Source organism: Panulirus ornatus, chromosome 30, assembly GCF_036320965.1.
Source record: "Panulirus ornatus isolate Po-2019 chromosome 30, ASM3632096v1, whole genome shotgun sequence".
Lineage (NCBI taxonomy): Eukaryota > Metazoa > Arthropoda > Malacostraca > Decapoda > Palinuridae > Panulirus > Panulirus ornatus.
This window is the reverse complement of record NC_092253.1, coordinates 26,858,106-26,871,052: the sequence shown is the minus strand read 5'-3', so window position 1 is coordinate 26,871,052 and position 12,947 is coordinate 26,858,106. Positions and strand designations below refer to the sequence as shown.

The following is a 12,947-nucleotide window of genomic DNA, read 5'->3' as shown; positions in this document are numbered from 1 at the left end:
CTAAGAACAACTACTCTGAGAAAGAGGCAGGATATAAAGTGAATGCTACATATTTACTCCTACCTGTGAGTATTAATTTACTCAACCTGAATAGATGAATTACCTGAAAAAAGATGTGATGAAGTAGATTATGATGGCTCTAATGATAAGGGATTTTGTGATAGCCATAAAGGATTCTCCAGCAGTAGGCTGACGTGCCTGTTGGCCCCCATCTTGAGCAGATGCAGCATTTTCAACTCCAGCTACTTGCTGGTTTCCATCATCAGTGCCACCTTCACCAGTGCCTCCTTCACCAGTGCCTCCTTCACCTGCTGCCACCACCTCCCCCTGCAACATTCATCATCAGTCTCTTAGTATAAAACTGACCTCTCTTTACTGTTTATAATGCAATAAGCATTGCGAATTTCCAACCTTTTTCAAGCATAACACAGCTTAATTTTTTTCATGTCGAAGGCTCCAGTCACGAACAAAAGTCCACATCAAGGCCAGGCCTTAATTGAAATAAAAAAAGAATAATTATGGGAAAAAGAAAAGGCAAGGGAAAGTATTTATGAATTTTGGAGGAAGTGAAAAACCCGTCATTTAAAATGTACCAGATCATAGTTATTCGAAAGACCTGAGAGGATAGAGTTCCAAAACTTTGATGTAGGGAAAGAAGCAGTTAAAATAGCCCACCTTAGAGTTGCCAACGGCCACACAGTAATTATTTTGCTGAGTATTGTGTGGTATACCTCATGGCGGGGGCACACAAGCAGCCAGCTCTCAGGAGCAAAAACTAAAGTCATACCGATAGGAGAGGGAAAGTGAACCAACAGTGTGGCATACAGCATGAGTGTCATGCTTCGAAGTTTGCTTGGGACAGTTTATAAGTCAGATCACTTTCAACTCAACTCTGTTGAGTAAGAATGCAGAGCTAGAACCACCCCAGATGTGAGTGCAGTACTCAATTTAAGGATGAATCAATCCTTTGTATAAACGTAGTAACTGTTCAGAAGAAAAGAAATTTTGACATCTAAACAGGACACCCAGTTTTTTAGAGGCATATCTAGCCATTCCCATAATGTGAGGTTTCCAAGAAAGAGTGGATGTTACAGTAATAAGAAGTATGTTCATTGAGTCAAGAGGTGGAATTACATTACCACCAAAGGAGAGATGAGAGTTATGATGAGTTTTCGATAGAGGAATGGGTAGAAACAGTCTTGGAGGCATCAAACTTAACTAGATTTTGTCCACCCCACTGACATATCCTGTCCAAGTCTGAGTTTATTGTAAAATGCAAAACTTGATTATGGTAACAGAACTTGCTACTGCTATAGTTTTCTCTTTCACCTACTCAATCATTCCAGAAGCATGTCAATATATAGTGTGAGAAAAAGAAGAGAACATATAGGAACATTGGTGAAAGGGGCCGATGGGGAACTGGTAATAGGTAGTGATGAGGAAGGGAGTTGGAGTGAATGTTCTGATGGACTGTTGAATATGTTCAATGATAGGGTACTTGGGTTAGGGAGTTATGTTGAGCGAGTCATGGGAAATGCTTTGGTAAAGAGAGAAGAGGCAGTGAAAGCCTTGAACTTTTCAAGAAAGGGAATGACTAAATTATTGACTGGTTGGTTAGGATTTTCAGTGTATGTATGGATCATGGTGAGGTGCCTGAGGTCTGGTAGAATGCCTGTATAGCACCACTATATATAAAGGCCATGGGGACAAAGTTGAGTGTTCAGACTACAGAGGTATAAGATTTCTTAAGTGTATCTGGCAAGTAGTATGGGATAGTAGTGACTGAGAGGGTGAAGGCATGAACAGAGCAACAAGTCAGTGGGGAACAATGTGATTTCAGAATTGGGATTGGATGTTTAAATCAGGTATTTGCTTTAAAAACATACTTTATACTTTGTCGCTTTAAAAACTTTAAAAACATGTGTGAGAAATGCTTTAGAGAAACAATGATTTGTAAGTGGCATTTATGGATGTGAAGAAAAGCGAACAAAGGATATGGTTATGCACATCTTTATATCATTACAGGGTTCCATTGTTGTGCTTTGAAACTGAACAGAGGAAAACAAAAGATTCATAGAAAAAACACAGGAAGAAATTGCTTGTTAGCACAATTAAATTTTACAAGTCTACTGCTTCCTCAATGTGAAATGATGCACAGGTCCAAACTGTGAGAGGACATAAGAATTGTAAGAGAAAGAAAATAAGTATTAAAGGGATGTAGGGAGGAAAGTGAGTTGAAGTATGTAGAGGAAATATCAGCATGAAAGTGAATAAAGTTTGAAAAATAAGAGAGTAGGTGATACAACAAAACCCTAAGGAACACCACTATTGACAGGATACAGGGAGGAAGATGCTCCATCGAAAACTACTGCAATGAAACAGCCTAAGAGGAGACTATGCGTTAAAGAACAGTGAAACCAAATGGAGTTTAGAAGGCAAACACTTGCCACACCCTGTCAAAAGTTTTTGAGATGTCAAGGGCAATGATAAAGTTTCACCAAAGGTGAGTCGCATAGGAGAGATCACCATTGCAAATCATACTATGATCAGAAAGAAGGTAATGGGATTCTAACTGTGTTTGAGAAAGTGAGAGTTACGGAGAGTTTCAAAGACTTTGGAGACAGTAGTAGTAAGAACATTAGGGCAACAGTAAGAAGAGTTTGAGCAGTCTCCTCTTTTAGTGATAGGCTATACCAAGGTGTACTTACAAGTGGAATTGTTTTTTTAGAACAAAGGCAAAATAGGCAAGTAAGGACTGGTAATAACTTAGAGGCACATTCCCTTAAACCACATGGAGGTATGCCATCTGGTCCATATGCCTTGTCCACCTGAATCCAGCAGATCCTGTGCATGAGAAAGGATGCAGATGGAGGATTAGTACTTGAACCATCCAAAGCTGAGTTAGACAAAAACAAGGTACCAAAAGAGCAGCTTTATCAGTTGGAAAGTCATCAACGGACTGATCAGGTTGAAAAAAAGAGGAAAGGTTGGATTACAGAAGTCACTGGAGATGCTTTTGCTCATGTAATAATCAAAAAGATTTTTCAGTTGCATAAAATGCACTTGGCTCTTCAGAGTACAGCTTTGCAGTGATTCTGAGGTGAAATGAAAGTAAAGTGGTTTCTGGAGAAGAGAAAATTTTCACCACTAAAGCAACAGGCATCACAGCAAGAACAATCAAACCATGATTGAGGGAAAAACATTCAGAAGAAGATGGAATGTATGACTCCAACCCAGCCAAAATCATCTCTGCTATGCATTCAGCACAAACCAAAGTATTCTCAACCAGAAAAGCAGTACCCATCCCAGGGAAAGTCAATAAAGAAAATGCCCATGGAAAATCAATAAGCTTTCCCAAAGTGCCAAAGTTGGCATTTTGAGATGGAGGTAGAGGAAAGGCATACCAAATTATAAGTAACAAAAATAAGATTGTGGTCAGAGGATCCTAAAGGGGAAGAAATGGTGTATGTACAGTGATAAAAAAAAGGTCAATTATGTTACACGAGTGGTTGTGACAGTTGGGTGTTGGGTGTATAATTAATTGTTCCATTTTGTTAAGGAAAGAATAAGCAGAGCTTTGTGGCAGGAGGTCAAACAGTCAGAGTTGCAAATAGTCGAGGAACTGGGGGGAACATGAACAAAACACAAAAGCAAGGTAATAAAAGTTACAGATATTTTGAGCAATATGGCTTCAAAATTAGGAGACTCAAGATCCATGAGGCAGGCAACAGGTACTACAATACGTGCAAAATTCACCATTGGAGTGGTAACAACATCAGAGATTATAGTTGGAGACCTGATAGTGCAGAGAGTAAGCAGCATTGGATGGCTGGATTTCAAAGAGAAGTAAACAATCAAGGAGGGGGTTATTCAGGTGGTATTCAATAAAGGGAAGGTTGGAATTTATCCAACAAACGTTGTAGAGATGGATATAAAAAGAACCATGTCTAGGAGCTGCACCTACGGAAGTGGGATGGATCCCAGTCACATGATGGAAGTCAAGTGGGCCCTGGAATCCACCCAATTCCTCTCAACCGGTGGTTCTGCTCTAAATCAGCTCCAGAAAGTTCTGTAATGGCTGTACTGCCATAAATCATAGACTTTGGAAAGTATATATAAATAAAGAGTTAAAGATGTGGGGCTTATGTGTTGTTAAGTGTTGTGTATCAAAGAGTGAGTGCATGGGATTGGGGCTGGATGCCAGCACAGGAAAACTGACAGTGTTCTGGTCTTAATGTGAGGGTTGCACAAACATGAAAGATTACCAAAGACATTATCCCTTACTATCCACACACTCATTGTAGCAACAGATTGCACATTTTGAGTCTGCTTGTATCCAATCAAAGACCACCACACAGATGATAGTATCAATCTACTCATCCCTGGTAGCACAACAAATCAGAATTTTCAAATCGCCAGCATGAACAAACAGTAGTCATAGTTGGCAAAGATACAGAGAGAGGAGATGGCAGGGCCAGGTAAGAAAACCAGGAAAAAAATGCTTGCAGGACACCATACCAGTGTGAAAAGTTTTTTCAAAATTCAAAACTTACATTTCTTTCCTCTAAAATTTATCATGCGAGCATGAGAGAATACCTGCATAATTGACTGACTGATTTTGCGAAATTTGTCATGTGTTAGAATATAATGGATACTGAAACACTTTTTTGTTTACATAAAAAATATCCAAAAACTTTATCCCACAACGAAAACTCTTGTGGAAATTTCAAAATGAAAAAAGACATTGCCTAGTCACTGCCCACTTGTCTCAGATATGCATCCTCTTGGTCAACACAAAATACCTTGCTACCCACGTTCTCATGCAATTCTAGTGTTTTATATGATAGAAAGGCTTTTTTTTTTTTTTTTTAACAAATCATGGCATGTTAAAGTGCTATAAGAGTTGCATTTGGTTATAGATTCTGGAACACCAACACACAACTGAAAACGATTAAGCACTAAGCACGTGGGAAGACAAGCTTTTTATGGAAAATGTGATATTCATGATTAGGAAGATATTAAAACTACGAATTCATTATTCTACAAACTCTTCATTCATGATATTCATGCTCGCATTCTCAGAATTTACGCACAATGGCTTCAATATTAAAAGATTGACATTCACAAGAAAAACAACATTGGTAACACACACACACTCTCTCTCTCTCTCTCTCTCTCTGACTAATGGATTGTGTGTCACATTTCATATGGCTAAATTACTCAATGCATTTTGCAGGGAAAGGACATTATGAAATAGTTCAATATGCACCAACAAATTTCATTCAAGGTATCAATTGGCTGAAACCTATGCACTTCCAAGGGATCTACCCCTTAACCAACATCTGAGATTCATTAAGAGCTCAATAGAGTAAAGAGACCCTAGTTCCTGTCCCCAAAATTAAACTTCGTCATAAAACCGAAAAGCAGAAAGAAAAATGAAAAAACAAATATGAGAGAAAATCAAACGTATCACCACTGTATTTTTACAAAGTGCACAAATACATTTTTTCTCATACTTATACTTTATGTAATGAAAAATGTATCATAAAAATCTTCATGAATACTTTTTTGTAAAGTCTTCTTTTCACCTTCAGTATTTATACTACCCTATAACAGAACTCGCAATATATCTATAGCATTACAATAGGTAGGTTATCATATCTTTATTCTTTTTGGTATATTAAAGTATACGTAAACTAGCCCACATTCTCCCTCTTCTTCATAACCCCACCACATACGATTTCTTGAATAATGACATATCCGTTTAAGAGTGAAAAATGATAATTTCACATTCTTAAATCATTCTCTACAGTGGCTGCAATGACTCCAAATGAGAGGAACATAGATCATAATTCTAGAAAACCAGCACTCGTAAAATTTTACCAATTGATTAAGATTACCTACGTCTACGTTAATCAACCCCACAATCTCACGCATAAACTGGTGTCACCTAATTCTGTATTAATGTAATACAATGTACCAGATCATACTCTGCAGGCATTTTTTTTTTCTAATAACGATGACCTATGTAAACCACCTAAATCACGAGCCCCTTAACTAAAACTAGTTTCGACGCAAAGCCAAAATACTAAAGTTTTTACATCAACTCGACCAGGAGTAAGGAGGAAATTGACAGTCTCGTACATATATCTAAAGACCTGAGTGGCGCACCTGTAATTCTCCTTTACCAGGGGCTGCACAGTGGAGGAATTTGAGGTTCCTCCGTCCTCACAATTGTGGGGGTTAAGGTGGCCTGCGAGCAGCAGCCTCCAATAACTTTACTGACCAGCTGACAAAGACAATAGCTTGGTCTCAGCTCGAACTGAGTGGGTAAAAGTTACGACAAATAGACCTCAGGTGTCACCCGCCCCGTCTCCACCTCCAAGCATGAAACCATCACAGCAATGACACCATGACAAGGCTACACTCGCCCCGCAATTACAGAACCCCTTCATGATCATTCTATCATTTATATCCTGGAAATCAGCATTATCGGACTAAAAGCACTCTTACCTTCGAACGTAGAGCGCAAAAACCTACCTGTCCATTGCTTCCTTCTGTATTTTCAGTCATTTATAACAACCCACTCGCGACGTCGTCTGCACCGTGTTCGTCGTCGCTTACCACACAGACAACTTCTCTGTACTCTCCTACTTCTTCCAGGAGGGACAAGGAAGCTGTTACCAAAGGGGTTATTATTATAATTAAGTGAAATATCAGCTACATTGCTACTATCTACTATATTGCTTTCTATGATTCAATGATATACTTGCACAAAATTGAATGACATTCCATATGAGTTGGTGTAATTTGTCCGAGAAATGTATCTCGATCTACACAAACTAAAGATATTATTTGTTCAAGTTAAATGAACGTTATGTGGTGTAATTGTTTCAGAAAAGGTCATAAATTAATCGTGAAAGGGAAGCAGCGGATAATTGTCTTATAGCATCCTGTGAAAAAAAAAGTATGATCGTGACTACACAATGTACTGGCAGTGTTAACTTTGGGTGGATTTTATATAATAAACCTTTCTCATTTTTTAATATTACAGTCGAGTGAACTCATACACATCTTTTTCTCTCAATTTATGGAATTTTAACCCTCTTTCTCTCTTAGGTTGGTATATAGACCAAAAACTTGTTCGTGGTGACGATCTTTGACAAATAGTATTATATTTACTCGTGCTGCCATTAGTGCCGACACCATTATTACTATGCTACTTTACTATTTGGAAAATTTCCATTAGATTTTTCGAATGTTTGCTTTAAAATACATCTTTCTAATAAATATATATTGTTAAATACAAAAGCGATCTCCTTACGCGGCAGGCAAGTTCAGTATATTGTACTGCAGTGTGAGGTAATCCATACACGATATATTTTGGTGGAGGATTTGAAATACTCATTCCCTTCTTAATCGGGTGGATTAGATCAGTTTGATATATATATATATATATATATATATATATATATATATATATATATATATATATATATATATATATATATATCAAAAAAGAACTTTTTGAAGTCAGTACATCTGTTTGCATCTATCTAAATGATTCACATCTGCAACACATGTACAGATGTTTCCCTGCAAAGCAAATGAACTTCTACACAGGACATTTATGAATAAATTATGCAGGTTGCAGCTCAGCGGAGGTTGATGACTTCAGTATTTTGAAAAAAAAAATGTGTAGCACAATTTTTGTTCCTAAGTAGTAAGTGTTATTTGCTAATTGTTCATATGTAAAAAGTAGAGGAAAAGGCTATTATTCCCTTTAAACTTTGCGTTGTGACCAGGACAGATATTTTTAAATTTATCCATTTCCAACTGGACAACAGGCGAATTTGCACATTTTTATTCATTTAAAGTCAGAACAACAACATATGAATGAAAATTAACATGTATGTACATAAGTATTAGACAAAAGTGATCACATAGGATTCAGAAATGAGTAGTTTTTTTGAGTTACGATTGTACTGTCAATCACTCACGAATCAGACCCCAAATATAATCTCCCCTCATGGTAGAGGCGTTTAAAGTCCAATATAACCTGGTGGAAGCACTGGCCTTGCTCCTCCAAATTAGCTCCCATGTTTTCCTTGAACTGATCAAGATGAGCGTCGAGGATATGGACTTTGAGGAACATCTTTTCGCCCATTTTTGCCATAGTTCCTCACCATAGTCTCAACCAGCTCTACATGGTTTTCGGCCTTGTGATTGCTCAGGAAGCCCCGAACCAAAGCTGTACCAAGCTGCTTTCTCCTTCCTTGTGAGCTTCTTGGGGAATTCCTTGCACTCCAGGATCTTTGTCTGTCGTTCGACGAAGACACCGGCTTTAACTTTTGCCTCAGAAAACTTCGGGAAGAAGTCTTGAAAGATTCAGACTCGTTATGTAGAGCTGTGATAAATTGTTTCATAAGGTTTTATTTTATGTGCAGTGAAGATCCGGATACGTGCTAACTGGTGCATTCTCACCCCACCCACGTTTGGAATGCACCTCTATGCAGGAGTTGCAATTATTGAGTTGTTCCTGGGTTCCATCCAAGTTATTGGGATAGCGAACTTCATGGCTCTCTTTTCCCCTCTGTACCATCCTACAACAGAACAATATAAAATTCCGATTATAAATTTTTTTTCATAAATTTATTTCACCCATGACTAATGTGTAAGAAATTCTCAAATTTTTCCATATATTTTTTTCAATAACATCAAAGTTTACAAAGGAATCATTTTAAAGATCTATTTTTTTTTTCTTTATAACAAAAGAGAAACAATTTTCCATCTTCCAGTTTTTTTTAGCAGTGCTCGCAGGTGAAATGAAGTAGCACCCAGTCATGCTGAAATATGCCTTGCACATCGTAGCTGATGCCGTCATGGAGTACATCTTCGATCATTTTGGTACATTGGCCGCAGACATAGCCAAATGCGTCTGCCGGATGCTTGCAGCCTCTGATGCCATCTCTGAAAAAATCTGTATGTGTATACATTTGGGCAGCTAGATCTAAACTGAACTGGTTGGCTTAAGGCCCTTATGTTTATACTATAACTATTTATATTACTGGAAACTTCTACAAAGTTCTATATCAGCTGCTCAGCACAATCCATCTGGAATGTTTTTAAAAAAAATAGGTAAATTTCAAAATATCACTGTCCTGGTCACAAAAACAGTTTCGAGCGAATAATGGCCATTTTCTAGACATAATTGATTAGAAAATAATACTTGCCTATGAACCAAAAGGTATCTTTTCTCATGCCTGGCTGACTAAATTATCCAAATTTTTTTTTTTTTTTTTTTTTATACTTTGTCGCTGTCTCCCGCGTTTGCGAGGTAGCGCAAGGAAACAGACGAAAGAAATGGCCCAACCCCCCCCCCCCATACACATGTATATACATACGTCCACACACGCAAATATACATACCTACACAGCTTTCCATGGTTTACCCCAGACGCTTCACATGCCTTGATTCAATCCACTGACAGCACGTCAACCCCGGTATACCACATCGCTCCAATTCACTCTATTCCTTGCCCTCCTTTCACCCTCCTGCATGTTCAGGCCCCGATCACACAAAATCTTTTTCACTCCATCTTTCCACCTCCAATTTGGTCTCCCTCTTCTCCTTGCTCCCTCCACCTCCGACACATATATCCTCTTGGTCAATCTTTCCTCACTCATCCCCTCCATGTGCCCAAACCACTTCAAAACACCCTCTTCTGCTCTCTCAACCACGCTCTTTTTATTTCCACACATCTCTCTTACCCTTACGTTACTCACTCGATCAAACCACCTAACACCACACATTGTCCTCAAACATCTCATTTCCAGCACATCCATCCTCCTGCGCACAACTCTATCCATAGCCCACGCCTCGCAACCATACAACATTGTTAGAACCACTATTCCTTCAAACATACCCATTTTTGCTTTCCGAGATAATGTTCTCGACTTCCACACATTCTTCAAGGCCCCCAGAATTTTCGCCCCCTCCCCCACCCTATGATCCACTTCCGCTTCCATGGTTCCATCCGCTGCCAGATCCACTCCCAGATATCTAAAACACTTCACTTCCTCCAGTTTTTCTCCATTCAAACTCACCTCCCAATTGACTTGACCCTCAACCCTACTGTACCTAATAACCTTGCTCTTATTCACATTTACTCTTAACTTTCTTCTTCCACACACTTTTCCAAACTCAGTCACCAGCTTCTGCAGTTTCTCACATGAATCAGCCACCAGCGCTGTATCATCAGCGAACAACAACTGACTCACTTCCCAAGCTCTCTCATCCCCAACAGACTTCATACTTGCCCCTCTTTCCAAAACTCTTGCATTTACCTCCCTAACAACCCCATCCATAAACAAATTAAACAACAATGGAGACATTACACACCCCTGCCGCAAACCTACATTCACTGAGAACCAATCACTTTCCTCTCTTCCTACACGTACACATGCCTTACATCCTCGATAAAAACTTTTCACTGCTTCTAACAACTTGCCTCCCACACCATATATTCTTAATACCTTCCACAGAGCATCTCTATCAACTCTATCATATGCCTTCTCCAGATCCATAAATGCTACATACAAATCCATTTGCTTTTCTAAGTATTTCTCACATACATTCTTCAAAGCAAACACCTGATCCACACATCCTCTACCACTTCTGAAACCACACTGCTCTTCCCCAATCTGATGCTCTGTACATGCCTTCACCCTCTCAATCAATACCCTCCCATATAATTTACCAGGAATACTCAACAAACTTATACCTCTGTAATTTGAGCATTCACTCTTATCCCCTTTGCCTTTGTACAATGGCACTATGCACGCATTCCGCCAATCTTCAGGCACCTCACCATGAGTCATACATACATTAAATAAACTTACCAACCAGTCAACAATACAGTCACCCCCTTTTTTAATAAATTCCACTGCAATACCATCCAAACCTGCTGCCTTGCCGGCTTTCATCTTCCGCAAGGCTTTCACTACCTCTTCTCTGTTTACCAAATCATTTTCCCTAACCCTCTCACTTTGCACACCACCTCGACCAAAACACCCTATATCTGCCACTCTATCATCAAACACATTCAACAAACCTTCAAAATACTCACTCCATCTCCTTCTCACATCACCACTACTTGTTATCACCTCCCCATTTGCGCCCTTCACTGAAGTTCCCATTTGCTCCCTTGTCTTACGCACTTTATTTACCTCCTTCCAGAACATCTTTTTATTCTCCCTAAAATTTAATGATACTCTCTCACCCCAACTCTCATTTGCCCTTTTTTTCACCTCTTGCACCTTTCTCTTGACCTTCTGTCTCTTTCTTTTATACATCTCCCACTCAATTGCATTTTTTCCCTGCAAAAATCGTCCAAATGCCTCTCTCTTCTCTTTCACTAATACTCTTACTTCTTCATCCCACCACTCACTACCCTTTCTAATCAACCCACCTCCCACTCTTCTCATGCCACAAGCATCTTTTGCGCAATCCATCACTGATTCCCTAAATACATCCCATTCCTCCCCCACTCCCCTTGCTTCCATTGTTTTCACCTTTTTCCATTCTGTACTCAGTCTCTCCTGGTACTTCCTCACACAGGTCTCCTTCTCAAGCTCACTTACTCTCACCAGCCTCTTCACCCCAACATTCACTCTTCTTTTCTGAAAACCCATACAGATCTTCACCTTAGCCTCCACAAGATAATGATCAGACATCCCTCCAGTTGCACCTCTCAGCACATTAACATCCAAAAGTCTCTCTTTCGCACGTCTGTCAATTAACACGTAATCCAATAACGCTCTCTGGCCATCTCTCCTACTTACATAAGTATACTTATGTATATCTCGCTTTTTAAACCAGGTATTCCCAATCATCAGTCCTTTTTCAGCACATAAGTCTACAAGCTCTTCACCATTTCCATTTACAACACTGAACACCCCATGTATACCAATTATTCCCTCAACTGCCACATTACTCACCTTTGCATTCAAATCACCCATCACTATAACCCGGTCTCGTGCATCAAAACCACTAACACACTCATTCAGCTGCTCCCAAAACACTTGCCTCTCTTGATCTTTCTTCTCATGCCCAGGTGCATATGCACCAATAATCACCCACCTCTCTCCATCAACTTTCAGTTTTACCCATATTAATCGAGAATTTACTTTCTTACTCTCTATCACATACTCCCACAACTCCTGTTTCAGGAGTATTGCTACTCCTTCCCTTGCTCTTGTCCTCTCACTAACCCCTGACTTTACTCCCCAGACATTCCCAAACCACTCTTCCCCTTTACCCTTGAGCTTCGTTTCACTCAGAGCCAAAACATCCAGGTTCCTTTCCTCAAACATACTACCTATCTCTCCTTTTTTCACATCTTGGTTACATCCACACACATTTAGGCACCCCACTATGAGCCTTCGAGGAGGATGAGCACTCCCCGCGTGACTCCTTCTTCTGTTTCCCATTTTAGAAAGTTAATACAAGGAGGGGAGGATTTCTGGCCCCCCCGCTCCCGTCCCCTCTAGTCGCTTTCTACGACACGCGAGGAATACGAGGGAAGTATTCTTTCACCCCTATCCCCAGGGATAATATACATATATATACACATATACACATACACACACATACACATACATACGCACATATACACACACACACACATACATATATATACATACATATATCCAAATCTATTGTCCTTAATTTTAACATGGGATTGCACCAATAAAGAGAATCTTTCTTTCAGTAAATAATGATATGGTGAAAGATGAGTGATTGAGCATATTTGTCAGTAGGAAGGAAAAAGCAGGGGCGGTGGAGCATATTTTTTAGTGGAAGCTGATATCGTCAGTTTTTAACGTCTTCAGAAGCGTAAATTATATTTAGTCTTTCCCAATAATCTGCATCTACGGGGAAGGTTT

General features: G+C 39.4%; 1 protein-coding gene across 1 annotated transcript in view; it reads right to left on the bottom strand.

The window, feature by feature from the left end:
- The window catches only part of LOC139758522 (putative lipid scramblase CLPTM1), a 192,902-nt gene extending 186,216 nt beyond the window's left edge, over positions 1-6,686 (bottom strand). Inside the window, 2 exon segments of the mRNA XM_071680042.1 lie at positions 104-327; positions 6,541-6,686. Coding sequence (XP_071536143.1) covers positions 104-327; positions 6,541-6,573 — 257 coding nt within the window. The 5' untranslated portion in view covers positions 6,574-6,686.
- Positions 6,687-12,947: the final 6,261 nt, after the last annotated feature.